The 15482-nt window shown below is 38.6% G+C and overlaps 1 protein-coding gene and 1 long non-coding RNA gene across 2 annotated transcripts; one reads left to right on the plus strand and one right to left on the minus strand.

Moving 5' to 3' along the window:
• Positions 1–1213: 1213 nt before the first annotated feature.
• On the minus strand, positions 1214–15073 carry LOC118761738. The gene is made up of 3 exons (XR_004997606.1): positions 14831–15073; positions 1279–1282; positions 1214–1225 (listed from the first exon to the last, which is right to left on the minus strand). It is a non-coding gene; the product is annotated as an uncharacterized LOC118761738 (long non-coding RNA).
• Positions 3373–12868, plus strand: LOC115230960 (zinc finger protein 511). The gene is made up of 6 exons (XM_029801065.2): positions 3373–4004; positions 5057–5116; positions 6600–6741; positions 10089–10210; positions 10887–11024; positions 12327–12868. The coding sequence occupies exons 1-6, from the start codon at positions 3862–3864 to the stop codon at positions 12502–12504; spliced, it is 783 nt and encodes a 260-aa protein (XP_029656925.1). The 5' UTR covers positions 3373–3861; the 3' UTR covers positions 12505–12868.
• Positions 15074–15482: the final 409 nt, after the last annotated feature.

Raw genomic sequence — 15482 nt, forward strand, 5'->3', positions numbered from 1 at the left:
GTCGTTCAAAAGACCAAAATTGTCTCTCTCCATAGTCCAGTGTGTCTCTCTATAGACCTATGTCTTTCCTTAAACTAGTGTATTTCACCAGAGACAAATGTATCTCAACAGAGCAGCATATCTCCTTAAACTATCGTGTCTCTCTCTATAGACATGCCTATGTTTTTCCCATAGACCAGTATGTCTTCATAGACGAATCTCAACCACAGACATCCATGTGTCGTTCAAAAGACCAAAATATGTCTCTCTCCATAGTCCAGTGTGTCTCTCTAAAGACCTATGTCTTTCCTTAAACTAGTGTATTTCATCAGAGACAAATGTATCTCAACAGAGCAGCATATCTCCTTAAACGATCGTGTCTCTCTATAGACATGCCTATGTTTTTCCCATAGACCAGTATGTCTTCATAGACGAATCTCAACCACAGACATCCATGTGTCGTTCAAAAGACCAAAATATGTCTCTCTCCATAGTCCAGTGTGTCTCTCTAAAGACCTATGTCTTTCCTTAAACTAGTGTATTTCATCAGAGACAAATGTATCTCAACAGAGCAGCATATCTCCTTAAACTATCGTCTCTCCTTATAGACATGCCTATGTTTTCCCATAGACCAGTATGTCTTCATAGACGAATCTCAACCACAGACATCCATGTGTCGTTCAAAAGACCAAAATATGTCTCTCTCCATAGTCCAGTGTGTCTCTCTAAAGACCTATGTCTTTCCTAAACTAGTGTATTTCATCAGAGACAAATGTATCTCAACAAGCAGCATATCTCCTTAAACTATCGTGTCTCTCTATAGACATGCCTATGTTTTTCCCATAGACCAGTATGTCTTCATAGACGAATCTCAACCACAGACATCCATGTGTCGTTCAAAAGACCAAAATATGTCTCTCTCCATAGTCCAGTTGTCTCTCTAAAGACCTATGTCTTTCCTTAAACTAGTGTATTCATCAGAGACAAATGTATCTCAACAGAGCAGCATATCTCCTTAAACTATCGTCTCTCCTTATAGACATGCCTATGTTTTCCCATAGACCAGTATGTCTTCATAGACGAATCTCAACCACAGACATCCATGTGTCGTTCAAAAGACCAAAATATGTCTCTCTCCATAGTCCAGTGTGTCTCTCTAAAGACCTATGTCTTTCCTTAAACTAGTGTATTTCATCAGAGACAAATGTATCTCAACAGAGCAGCATATCTCCTTAAACTATCGTGTCTCTCTATAGACATGCCTATGTTTTTCCCATAGACCAGTATGTCTTCATAGACGAATCTCAACCACAGACATCCATGTGTCGTTCAAAAGACCAAAATATGTCTCTCTCTAGATCAGTATCTTAACTGTCGACATGCGTATATCTCTTAGACTGTTTCACCATAAACCCATGTCTTTCCATTGTCTGCCTTACTATAGTCTCCGTAGACAAGTATCCGTCTCCCCAAAGACCAGTGCGTGTGTCTCCTGTCTCCACAGGCCACTGTCTCTCTAGAGACCTACAGTAACTCAGCATAGACCTGCATGTGTAATAGCAATAAGTAACAAAGACAGATTTGTGCACCAAAGACCTTATTCAACGACTGATGAAACAGTTCAGCTTCGGGTTTAATTAAGAGAAATAACTTACTGCAAGATACATTAATTGTTAAGGAACACATCGCGATTTCCGCCAGTCTGTAATTGAAAATCAACAACAACCAAAATATTTCAAAATAGACATCGTGGCACGTAAAAAGCACCAACCAATCGTGGCCGCTGCCAGACTCCCCTGGCACCTGTGCCGGTGACACGTAAAAAGCACCCACTACACTCATGTAGTGGTTGGCGTTAGGAAGGGCATCCAGCTGTAGAAACACTGCCAGATCAGACTGTTGTGCCCACTTTTTGTATGCTGGTAAAAGCACCCACTACACTCATGGAGTGGTTGGTGTTAGGAAGGGCATCCAGGTGTAGAAACACTGCCAGATCAGACTGGAGCCTGGTGCAGCCTCCTGGCTTCCCAGGCCCCAGTCGAACCATCTAACCCATGCTAGCATGGAAAACGGACGTTAAACGATGATGATGATCAAACAAGAGTTTGAGAGGTGATATCCAAGCAAGAATGACATAAACCGATAAAATGAGAATTCATCCTTTCAGAGTCGATAAATTCAGTACCAGTTATGCACTCGGGTCGATGTAACTGATTATCCCCCCCCCACCCAAATTTCAGGCCTTGTGCTTATAGGTGAAAGGATTATTATTCAGCAAGCTGGCTGAATCGTTAGCACGCCAGGCAGAATGTTTAGCGGCATTTTGTCCGTCTTTACATTCTGAGTTCAAATTCCACCAAGGTTGACTTTACCTTGCATTCTTTTGGGGTCAACAGAATAAGTCCCAGTTCAGCACTGGAGTTGATGTAATTGACTTACCTGCTCCCTTGAACTTGCTGGCCTTGTGCCAAAATTTGAAACCATTGTTATAAGGTTATGGGAAACTACCACCTGTGTCATCTCTTGTGAAAGGTAGGAGAGTCCAGTTTGCTGGACATTGTTGTAGAGCTGAAAACGTGGCAATTTCTACTCTTCTCTTCTGGAAGCCATCTACTCGCAATACCAGAGGGCACACACTCTCCTACCCTGATGTAATCTCCAGGGATACAGGCATCCAGCAACAGGACCTCCGTAATGCCATGATGGTCCGTGAAGTCTGGCGTAGCATGGTAAATTCCATTGTCTCGACCACGGTCGAACAATGATGATGATGATGATGGATTGGTGAAATCAGACAAAATGTTTTATGGTATTTAGCGACAAGCCTTTATGTTCTAAGTTCAAATTACATCAAGATCAGTTTTACCTTTCATCTTTTCAAGGTTGATAAAATACCAGTGTACTTGGTGACTAGTTGATATAAATGACTACACCTACCCCCCCCCCACTCAATTTCTATCCTTGTACCTCTGTTAAAAATGATTATTATTATTTTGTAAAAATATGTCTTATTTTCTCCTTCACAGGTCTTCTATTTTCTTGGAACCCCTACGAAATCACTTTGAAGGATTTTTTTCACTGACATGTTTTCTACCATTCTCAAGGAATCTGGTGTTTAAATACACCCCCTACCCCATCCCCTACCCTAAACAACAACAACACTGTTCACCATGGTTAATGTGATAAAAGGTGTCCTTGCTGAATGTGATCCTGCTATGAAACAGTTCCTGCTTCAACTTGATGACAGAAATACACTAGGTAAAAAGTTTATAATTCAAGACCTTGATGACACTCACCTATTCATCTCCGCAGACATTCTGGAAACTTTAAAGACCCAAATCAATGATTTAATGAACAAACTCACATATCCACTAAACGAGTAATTATCACACAAAATGAGACTCTAATTACCTTACCCATTTTTTCCTTCCCTTTTTTTCCCCCCCGTGACAAAAACTGACCCCCTCCCCCCACAATTAACAATTTTTATTGTTTTCTTTTTACAAGGTGTTGCAAACACTTTTAAAGAGACAAGAAAGTTGAGTATTGCATAATGAGAAAATGTTTGATGTAAAGCAACGATATTCAAACCGTACGCTTGAATATCCATCATCATGTTTCTCTGCCATGTACAGTGGCGCTAGAACTTACGCTCACACTATAAAAATGAACCGCTATGAAATTTACTATTTTCTCGTTGATGTTGGTATCCAAATTTTCATCTTCATCTCAATCTTAAAAGCCATTGAAAAAATGGAACAGAAACCATATAAATATTTTTAAGAAGGAAAAAAAACAAGAAGCATTTACCTTTTTATTGTTATTCCTCCGTACAGAAAATCGAACTTTTTAGATTTGACGAGACAATAGACAATTGCAGCAATGCAGCACAAACCATTCTCTTGTCAGTGGAACCCAAAGAAACGCCATTTACTTCCTGGCGATAGTTTATTTGAAGATGGAGACATTTTTTGTAACCTCTTGCTGAAGCAAATGTCTTTGGCCGATGAAGAATTTATTAACAAGTAAGGATCTCATTTATTTTCCTAATATTTTTCTTGTTCCATTTAACCCTTTAGTGTTCGCATTATTCTGCCAAAATTAATGCTTCTTCATCCACATTGTTTTGAACTAATCATGCATTATCTTGTAGCGATGTGATTTTGATGAGGTAGCTGTTAATTTTTTAAACGATATTGTAGGGTTGGTGTGAGAGACCAGATCTGGCCTGTTTGAACATAAAACAGGCAGAATACTTTTGGCCGGATATGGCCAGTTTAAATGCTAAAGGGTTAACATGTTCATATCTCGCTACTGGGCATGGTGTCTGCATAGACCCAATGTCACCACAATCTCTCGTACTGTAGTCAGTAATAGTCAATGGTTTTGGTGCAGTTTGTGGTTGCTTATGATGGTGATAGTTGTACCATTGGAGGTTGTGATGGTAATGGTAGTTGCAGTGAAGTTGATGTTGGTGATTATGGTTGTGATGGTGACGGTTATACTGTTCGGTAATTGGACCGGCGAGCTGGCAGAACCGTTAGCACGCCGGGCGGCATGCATAGCCATATTTCGCCTGCTGTTATGTTCTGAGTTCAAATTCCGCCGAGGTCGACTTTGCCTTTCATCCTTTCGGGGGTCGATAAATTAAGTACCAGTTATGCACTGGGGTCGATGTAATCGACTTAATTTGTTTGTCTGTCCTTGTTTGTCCCTTCTATGTTTAGCCCCTTGTGGGTAATAAAGAAACATATACTGTTTGGTAATTGGTGATGCTACCATAAGCATCATCACCATCACCAATGGTGGTAGTTGTGATTGTGATGGTAAAGTTATGGTTGATTATGCTATCTTTGACACCCTCATGAACACAAGTCGCTGTAAATTGATGCCAAAATTTTAATGTCAATGTCTAATCAAATGAATGGTAATTAAAAAAAAAATTTTTTTTTTACAAAAACTTGAAGTGTTGACTTTAACAGTATTTGAACTTGCAACTGTAAATTACTAGATAATTTCTTGAGTGTTGATTGTTATCCTATCTATGTTTGTACACTTAATATTATTTTATTTACAGAGTCCCTGAGTTTCCCTGTGGTATGGCTGGCTGTCAAAAGACCTTCAATAACTTAGTAAGGTAGGTAAATTATAATTAACACTCTCAATCCTTAGAGAAATCACATTATTGTTGGTGATACAACATTCTATTGCAGCTGTATGATGTGTTTGCAACTAAGTGACATGTGATGACGATTCACTCTCAAACTGAAATGGGTCCCCAGTTTCTGTACTATGAATGGTCTTGTGGGCAACTGTTAACAAAAGCCAGAGCTTCCTTCAACCACTACATATAAAGTATTAAGAAAAAAATGTTATTTAGATATACTTTTATTTTAGTTGTTTATACTCATATACATTCAAAGTTCATAAATTTCCTTATTTAAATTATGAATATAATTGCAGCGTGGAAGGTGTTTATAAGCCATTTAAGAAACACACAAAAGCCATTCGATTCACTTCAACATTTAAGTTTAATTTGTCAAAATATTTTCGTCGCTTTAAGACCGCGACCTGTTCACTGACAAAAATCTGAGCACGGATTTTTGTCAGTGAACAGGTCACAGATTTTAGCAACGAAAATATTTTGACAAATTAAACTTAAATGTTGAAGTGAATCGAACGGCTTTTGTGTGTTTCTTAAATGGCTTACAAACACCTTCCACGCTGCAATTGTTTTCGTTCCAGCACACGATCTCAGATCAAATCACTTGCTATGCGAGTACATCTCCGTAATTATGAATATAATTTCAATATAATATCAATATGATATTATATTTGATAATATCAATATGATTACAAAACTTCTTTGTAGACAATATTTTCTGTGTGGTTGACACTAATTTTCAAATTACTGGAGTCTGTTGCTCGACTCATAGTGACATATAACTGGCCACGTGTAAATATCAGAGCGGGTAAAAATACACCTACATGATCTAAAGTCTGGCCCTGTGCCTTGTTTGGTGTGAATGCGTGAGCGGAATCTTTAGGAATCTGCCCATCTATGATAGGAAACAAAGGGATAGTATTGCAAATCTAAACCCTCTAAATTCACGAACTATACAGGGCGGGGGAATCCAGAGTTAATCCTCATTGCCAGGATTTTTGCAAAAAAAATCAAAGGTGATTTATTAATACAAAATTCAATATCCACTAAATAATCATACTTTTTCACATTTTTTCCTGATTACCACCTTCGTAATCCCAAAAAGCATCGGGACCATTGGTCCAGCCGTTTGACCATGAAAACAGAACAGACAGGCCGACGGACATAACGCCCATTGTAGTAAGAAGTTGAATTACTTCCCTTTGCTTCTTTTATTAGTTATCTCCCCCTTAATTTTTTTTTTTTTTTTGCCCTCGTAAACTGAACAATTACCCTCAATATCCACCTAAAATAATCATACTTTTTCACATTGTTTCCGCTAAAATCCTTCCTGGCTACCTCCTTCATAATCCCGAAAAACATCGTGACCATTGGTCCGGCCCTTTGGCCGTGAAGAGGGTACAGACAGACGGATATTATGCTCATTATAGTAAGATTATTGTTGTTCTTATTTCAGTTACGAATGTCACTACAACAGCCTCCATCGGAACACTTGTGCCACTTGTCGCCGTATATTTCCATCGTCCTACCTCCTCGGACTTCATATACAAGAGTGGCATGATGTCATGTTTGATATTATGTCGGGCAAAAAACCAATGGTAACTATACAACAATTTCTTGGGTCACCTCGCAGGTGATGTGTGTGTGTGTGTGTGTGTATATATATATATATATATAGGTGTAGGCGTAGCTGTGTGGTAAGAAGCTTGCTTCCCAACCACATGGTTCTAGGTTCAGTCCTACTGCATGGCAGCTTGGACAAGTGTCTTCTATAGTCTCGGGCAGACAAAGCCTTGTGAGTGGATTTGGTAGATAGAAACTGAAAGAAGCCCACTATTTATATATATCTATATATATATATAAATGTATATATTTATGTGTTTCTGTGTTTGTCCTCCCACTATCACTTGACAAATTATGTTGGTGTCCTTACGTCTTTGAAGGAATAAGTACTAGGCTTACAAATAATAAGTCCTGGGGTCAATTCCTTTGACTAAAACCCTTTAAGGCAGTGCTGCAGCATGGCTGCAGTCAAATGATTGAAACCAGTCAAAAGGATATGAGTGTTTGTGTTATCGAATCCCTATTTAATCCCAGGCCAGGTGCTACCAAACAGGCCTATGGGGATCAGATATTCCTAAAGAGGAAAGTTCTGTCATTTAAAAGCACAACAGGAATAAAGACATTAATTTTGAATATTAAACCTAACACATTTTATTGATCCATGATAGAGTAGACCTAGGTGAGATACAGTTTGCAATCTTCCTTGTGGGGCAACCACAGTAGAAATACTTGACTAAGAATAAACCACTATTCCTGGCTTTCAATGATTTGGTGAAAGCATTTGACAGAGTACCGTGTTCAGTAATTTGGTGGGATTTCAGGAAACTAGGTATAGATGAATGACTTGTGAAGTCTGTTGGAGCTATGTACAAATATGCAGTACATTAAAATAAGCATCGATGATTTCAATAAGGAATTTAGCATGATGGTAGGAGTTCATCAAGGTTTAGTCCTCTGCTGTTCATCATAGTCCTACAGGCCATCATAGGGGAATTTTAAGAATGGATGTCCATGAGCTAGTTTTTATAGGGGAATTAGAAAGGAAATTCTAGGTATGGAAACTAAACCTAGAATCTAGACGTCTTAAGGTAAATCTAGCAAAGAAAAAGGTTTTAATGAGTAAAAAAGAAGACAACCTTCATATCTTCAGGGAAATTACTTTGTTCAGTATGCAGAAAAGGGTTGGGTATAAATTTCCTATGCTATATTCAGTGTAATTTATGAAAACAAGTGATGTAATTGAACTGAGGGCAACCTATCCAAGAACTTGGAGCAGAACTTACTAGGAGCCCACTAGAAATAGACTCCCTTTAAAAGCCCAGTAGTTGATTGTTTTTCTTAACTAGGAAATATAATTAGCAAGGGAGGTGGTTGCTGTGAAAATAGTAGCAGGTTGGAGATGTTGAGTGGTTGGTGTCAGGAAAAACGTCCAAGCATAGAAACTATGCTGAAGCAGACATTGGAGCATGATGCAGTGTTTGGACTTTATCGTCTTCTGTCAGGCTAACCAAGCCATACCAGTATGGAACATGGACATTAAATGATGAAGAGACGAGTTAGTAAATTCTAAATCTGCAAAGTTCTCTCCCTTGAAATAATTTGTCAACACGAAATAGAAGTAGTGTTTATTTCTTTATTGCTCACAAGGGGGCTAAACATAGAGGAGACAAACAAGGACAGACAAAGGGATTAAGTCGATTACATCGACCCCAGTGCGTAACTGGTACTTATTTAATCGACCCTGAAAGGATGAAAAGCAAAGTCCACTTTAGACCGTAACAGCAAACTAATTTGCTTGTTGCAGGTTCAGTGTTAAATGATATGACTTATACACACACACACACACAAACATAAATTCATCCTTAGTCGAAAGACACCTGTTATTAATGTCTTTTATTTGCATTTGTATTTGTATACCATTTCTCCATTTTTTTCTGTCCTTGTTTTCATATACATTCGCAGCTTTCATCCAAGGAATCTAGTGCTCTTAGCTTAGTTTTTCCTTGGGGCTGGCCAGATTGGAGCAATCTCGAGTATAACCAGCCAAAATTGCAAAAATAATCTGGAACTCGACTGAAGAAAGAAAACTCCAAATGACCCATCCTTGTTCTTTTTCATATTGTCTGTCTGGACGCGTTGCATTCTTGTCCCATTTTTAGTATTCCTTTATATATATATATATATATATAACCACTACACTCTTGGAGTAGTTGGCATTAGGAAGGGCATCAAGCTGTAGAAACTCTGCCAGATCAAGACTGGAGCCTGGTGCAGCCATCTGGTTCACCAGTCCTCAGTCAAATCGTCCAACACATGCTAGCATGGAAAGCGGACGTTAAATGATGATATATATATATATATATAGTAACTAAGGATGGATTAGACAATTTAGGTGTTTACCACAGGACACACTTAACAACCAGCAGCTATTTGAAATTGCATAATAAAGGGTTTTGCTCATGGAAACTCAAGTTTCAAGCAAACAGAAAATCCATGAGGTTTATTTCCATTGTACAGTATAAATAAATTGAAGATTGGAGTTTATGGCATAGCTTTTATGGTTTACAGTTGTTTCAACAACTTAAGATAAACAATCACACATGTTTATAGACATTGATGATAATAATAATAATAATACAGTCCTGCATATTGTGTAATGTATATTATATAATAGCACCAGAAGCTGTTTCATCAGGACCAGCTGAATCATCATCATCATCATTGTTGAATGTTTGTTTTCCATGCTGGCATGGGTTGGACGGTTTGACAGGAGCTGGCAAACCAGGAGACAGCACCTGGCTTCACTGTCTGTTTTGACAGGATTTCTGCAGCCAGATGCGCTCTTCCTAATGCCAACCACTTTACAGAGTGGGTGCAAGCCACGTAGCACTGGCACAAGTTCTTTTAATGTGACTCCGAAAGAATACAAGTGTGTATCTGTGTGTGAGAGAGAAAGAGAGAGACTTTGTCTTGAAATCATGTTTCCATAATTCCTCAGACTTCATACACAACTACACAGAATTCTATTCTATTTTCATCATCATCATCATTATTATTTGAATGGCCTCCGTGCCGGTGGCACGTTAAAAGCACCATCCGATCGTGGCCGTTGCCAGCCTCGTCTGGCCCCTGTGCAGGTGGCACGTAAAAAGCACCCACTACAATCACAGAGTGGTTGGCGTTAGGAAGGGCATCCAGCTGTAGAAACACTGCCAGATCAGACTGGGCCTGGTGCAGCCTTCTGCCTTCCCAGACCCCAGTTGAACCATCCAACCCATGCTAGCATGGAAAACGGACGTTAAACAATGATGATTATTATTATTATTATTATTATTGTTCCATACCTCTTTCTCACCAATTGTATCTCCAAACTTTGTTACAGTTTAGCTGCTTACTGGAAGCATGTGGACAGAAATTCCAGACATCTCAAGACAGGAAGGAACACATGATTAAATGTCATAAATATCCTGCCAACTTCCGATTTGATAAACAGAAAAATAAATGGTAAGATTGATGCTTTTACTCAATCATTCTTACACTCCCTCGTTCTTTCTGCCTCTCCCATCCCGCTTTCCTCTGTCTCTCTCTCTCTCCTTCCCTCTCTATCCCTGCATCTCTCTCTTACTCTGTATTTCCTGCATAAGAAACAATTTCATGGCAACAATTAGTTGCACACTCCTGTTATTATAGTGTTAAAGGTGGTAATAAGTTGGTATTACAAGTAAGTTAACTTAACTTAACTTACTTGTAGTACCAAATTATTACCACACTATGATAAGGGTGGTGGTAGTGTGGATTGAATGTTTCTATAGGTTTCTGTATCGCAAGTGATGCCACATACCAGTGATATATTCTTTTCTACTTTAAGCACGAGGCCCGAAATTTTGGGGGAGGGGGCCAGTCAATTAGATTGATCCCAGTATGCAACTGATACTTAATTTATCGACCCTGAAAGGATGAAAGGCAAAGTCAGCCTCAGCGGAATTTGAACTCAAAATGTAATGACAGACGAAATACTGCTAAGCATTTCACCCTACGTGCTAACGTTCATACCAGTGATATATTGGGGGGTCAATAGAATGACTTCTCCCTTTCTAAAATGCTTGAAGTCTGATTTTGGTGATAGATTTTCGGTTATTAAATGACTGTTTAACAATTGTTGTTTTGGTTGTTGTTGCAGTAAAAGTGTAACGGCAGAGACAGAAGATAAGACGGAGAGTAAAGTGGACAACATGGAAATAACAACAGCAACAGCAACACCACCACCACCACCAACAACAACAACCACCACCACCACCACCACAAAGAAATATAACAAGTAAGTAATTGTCAATGTCTAGAGCAGTGCTTTTCAAACTTTTTGCTGGAGCGGAACCCCAAGGAAACATTCCACTGGCTCAGGGAACCCCTGTGCAATAATTTAATAGTCTTATGCACACATATCTGCACAGGAGACTTAAAAATTACCGCCGATTTTAGCAGTTTTGTAACTTCTTGCAGAACCCCTGGACTGTACTGGCAGAACCCTGGTTGAAAACCACTGGTCTAGAGAGTCATCATTAGAGACCAGCTTGTATTAACTATGTGAAGGTACATAGCTCAGTGGTTAGAGTGTAATAATTTGTAGTGAAGCAGTTCACCAGTGTAACGTTTTTAGAGTTGTCACCAATTTAATAGTTTTAAATGTTTGTAACGAAGTTGGTTTTCGCGTGTTCGAATGTAACATATGTCCCAGTATAATGTGGGTTGAAGAAGTAAATGTCAGAAATCATGTTTGTTAATAGAGCTTGGTAATTTATTTGGGATTGTTGTCAAGTGCCGAGCTAAGTGAGCATATATATAGAGGTGTCTGGAAAGCCATGAAAAGTTGCAATTGCACAAGTAGGTTAGAAGTTTGCAGTGCTAAGGAAGTAAGAAAAATGAACAGGCAATAGCCGGTGGTACAAAGGCTGGTGTGAAATATCAAGATCTGTCCGCTGATGGTTGTGTAAATCTGTTTACTGACAGTTGTGCATCTCTATTCACTGACGGTTGCAGTCATCTGTTCACCGACGGTCGCGGGCATCTGTTTGCCGATGGTCGCAGGCATCTGTTGCCGACGGTTGCGGAGGTCTGTTCGCCGACCGTCGCGGATGTCTATTCGACGACGGTTGCGGAGGTCTGTTCGACGACGGTTGCGGAGGTCTGTTCGACGACGGTTGCGGAGGTCTGTTCGACGACGGTTGCGGAGATCTGTTCGTTGATGGTCGCAGACATCTGTTCTCTGATGGTTGTGCAGCTCTTCGCTGATGATGGTCATGTCGAGATCTTCTGCTGACTGACTGTCAAAAGCACTCCTCTTGCTGGGCTAATGACTGCTGCTTTTATAGGTACACAACCAGCTCTGATTGGCTGCCATTGCCAACACAACTGTGCTGATCCGCAATAATGAAATGTGGCTTCTTTGACTCACTACAAGAGCATCAGACTCACAATCATGAGGTAGTGAGTTTGATTCCCAGGCCAGGATTACGAGTCCAGCATCTTTAGCTCAGAGATTTGACATTTGGTGTTAGATCAGCGATTAAAGTCGAATGTAATGTCATTTTCCTTTTCTTTTTCTTTTGCCATTCTATTCCAGAATTCCTAAAAACATCTGTTTCGGTAAAGGTTCAGTGAGAACATTCCACAAGCAACAACAGAACCCTACCAAACATTGGCACCAACAGTTCAAGACGGAGAAAGGTGACGGTGGTGGCGGAGACATTGAGGAGGTTACCATGACAGACTTGATGACTGCTCTGGAAGAAACCAGTTAATACTCACCACTTCGTATTTATTCTCACCCTTCAAGAAATGGTTTCCTTTTTCCTTTTTTTTTTTTTTCGTTTTGTTTATTTAAACTTCTCTCTCTCTCTCTTTCTCTCTTTCTCTCTCAGCTAATTTGTTCTAATTAAACATAGGGCAGACTTAGATAATGATATATTGGACTCCCAATCGTCTGCTTTACATATCAAACTCTTTTTACAACAGTAACAATAACCTGCCGACCATTTCATTGCTGAACACTGCTAGAGTGTTTTCGTTGTTCTTTCTCTCACTCACACACACACACACACACACACTTTCTACCTATCTACCTTATATCTATCAGTTCTGCATAAATTTAGCTGCTCTTAGATATAAAAATAATCCCTCAAAATTAGTAGGTTTTGTTTTTCACAAAGGGTCCACTTTATGTGTGTGTGTGCATATATATATATGTATGTATGTATAAATAATATTAGGGTAATAAGAATTATATAAATTTTTTATTACCTATGGCCTAGTGCAAAAAAATTTAGCCAATAGACTATATACATACATAGAGGCTTCCATCATAGGAAAGCCTTGCACTAGAAGAACAGTTAAAAATTCAAACCACAGAATGTTTACTGACAGTTGTGCATCTCTGTTCACTGACGGTTGTAGAGATCTGTTTGCCGATGGTCGCGGAGATCTGTTTGCCAATGGTCAGAGAACTGTTTGCCGACGGTCACAGACATCCGCTCGCCAATGGTCATGGACATCAGTTCGCCGACAGTTGCGGACGGCATAGAAATGAGAAGTATCTGTAGCTCCGCTAAACCACAGTGGTTTGAATTTTTAACTGTTCTTTCTAGCACAAGGCTTTCCTATGATGGAAGCCTCTTAATGTGTTTTAATGTACACGGTATCTTATATGTCTGTATATATGGTCCAACCCATGTCAGCATGGAGGGCAAACGATAATGATGTGTGTGTGTATGTATGTATGTATATTTGCATGGAGGGGCAGTTACGTGTTTTAATAATAATTGTATGAACAGAAAAAGTAATTATAAGTAAAACCAAGAAAACCCAGTAGTGTATATATATACGTATATGTCCGTGTGTGTAAGTGTGCATAATTGTGTGCATATATATGTATCTCTGTAAAACTATATATCTGTGTGTGTAGGCGGCGAGCTGACAGAAACGATAGCGCGCTGGGCGAAATGCTTAGCGGTATTTCGTCTGTCGTTACGTTCTGAGTTCAAATTCCGCTGAGGTTGACTTTGCCTTTCATCCTCTCGGGGTCGATAAATAAAGTACCAGGGTAGATGTAATCGACTTAATCAGTTTGTCCTTGTTTGTCCCCTCTATGTATAGCCCCTTGTGGGTAGTAAAGAAATATATATATATGTGTGTGTGTCTCTGTATTTCGGTGTATATATTAATGTATATATACTTTCATGTACATCTGTGTGAGTGTGTGTGTTTATGTATATATAATATAATCTGTCATATATTTACTGCTAGATACTTTTTATTGATAATAAAAAATAAAAAAAATAATAAATATGCTTTAAATTTAGTTTAAATGTAATACACTGCAGACACTAACCTAATGGTATATGTACATAAAAAAGGCCATGAGCGAGCAGAAACATTAGCACGCCGGGCGAAATGCTTAGCAGTATTTCACCTGCCGCTATGTTCTGAGTTCAAATTCCGCCAAGGTCGACTTTGCCTTTCATCTTTTCGGAGACGATTAAAGAAGTACCAGTCATGCACTGGGGTCGATATAATCGTCTTAATCCGTTTGTCTGTCCTTGTTTGTCCCTTCTGTGTTTAGCCCCTTGTGAGTAGTAAAAAAACAGGTATATGTACATTAAAGTCTTTTGTGTGTGTAAAACATGGAAAAACTAGCGCGTGAATATATATATATGCATATATTATATATATATATATATAAAAAATAACAAAGGGTGAAATTAATTAATTAAGAAGTAATCAGTAATTTCACCAAGTAGAATTCGGCATGTAAAAGACCAATTCAAGGTAAGTTTAAGTAATACTAAGTAATTAGGGTTCAGCAACGATTTACCTCACCACACACCGAATTTAGAAATAGCAGTCAAGAAGTCTTGGCTATTCTTTCTACTTTAAAGGGAGATCCCAGTAAAACCAAAGCAAAGAATAGCCAAGACTGCTATTTCTAAATTCGGTGTGTGGTGAGGCAAATCGTTGCTGAACCCTAATTACTTAGTATATATATATATATTATATATATATATATAGTTTTGTTTGTTAGGGAATAAAAATTCCGGCATAACAGGGGTTTAAATTATTCTCAATGAAGACATATATATATATATATACACACACACACAAACACACGCTAATCTTCCTATAGCTACCCAACAAGATTGACAAAGTAGTTGTCTCAAATCAGTAACTAATGGAGTGTCTTTCAATCAATTTCACTAAAGTCTCAGATGACACCAACTGACAGGTATCTTCATTTTACAGTAATTACTTAACATACACGTGTGTGCACACACATTCATACATATGTATATATGCACACAAATATCCATAACACATACATACACACCTGTCTCTATATATACTCACAAACAGTTTCTCTTTTAAGAACCAACATCGAGAGAGTTCTTACACTTTAAACTAATTACATAATATATATACATATATATCCTTTCTCTTTCTCGCTCGCTCTCTCTCTCTCTCTATCTCTCTCGTCCCCTCTCGTGGAGGGACAGTACCATTATTAGACGAAATCCAAGAACACTAACTGTTGATTTTACTTTTTTTTCTGTCTTAAACTTTTTTTCTACAATTTTTTAATTTCATTTGTTATTTTGTAAATAAATTTGAAGACTTTATTCTTGTGTAATTGTGTTGAATCAATCTTCATCTTGGACTGACATCGTTGGATGTCAGTCCAACATACACACTATATTCTGCACAACTCAACACAACACAACATGACCTT

This window comes from Octopus sinensis, unplaced genomic scaffold (genome assembly GCF_006345805.1).
Source record: "Octopus sinensis unplaced genomic scaffold, ASM634580v1 Contig16920, whole genome shotgun sequence".
NCBI lineage: Eukaryota > Metazoa > Mollusca > Cephalopoda > Octopoda > Octopodidae > Octopus > Octopus sinensis.

Excerpts from the sequence above, each read along its gene's own strand:
- LOC115230960 (XM_029801065.2), top strand. The coding sequence starts at position 3,862 with ATGCAGCACAAACCATTCTCTTGTCAGTGGAACCCAAAGAAACGCCAT. Across the intron at positions 5,117-6,599 it reads ACCTTCAATAACTTAGTAAG|TTACGAATGTCACTACAACA; the intron begins GTAGGTAAATTA and ends TTCTTATTTCAG. Across the intron at positions 11,025-12,326 it reads ACCACAAAGAAATATAACAA|AATTCCTAAAAACATCTGTT; the intron begins GTAAGTAATTGT and ends ATTCTATTCCAG.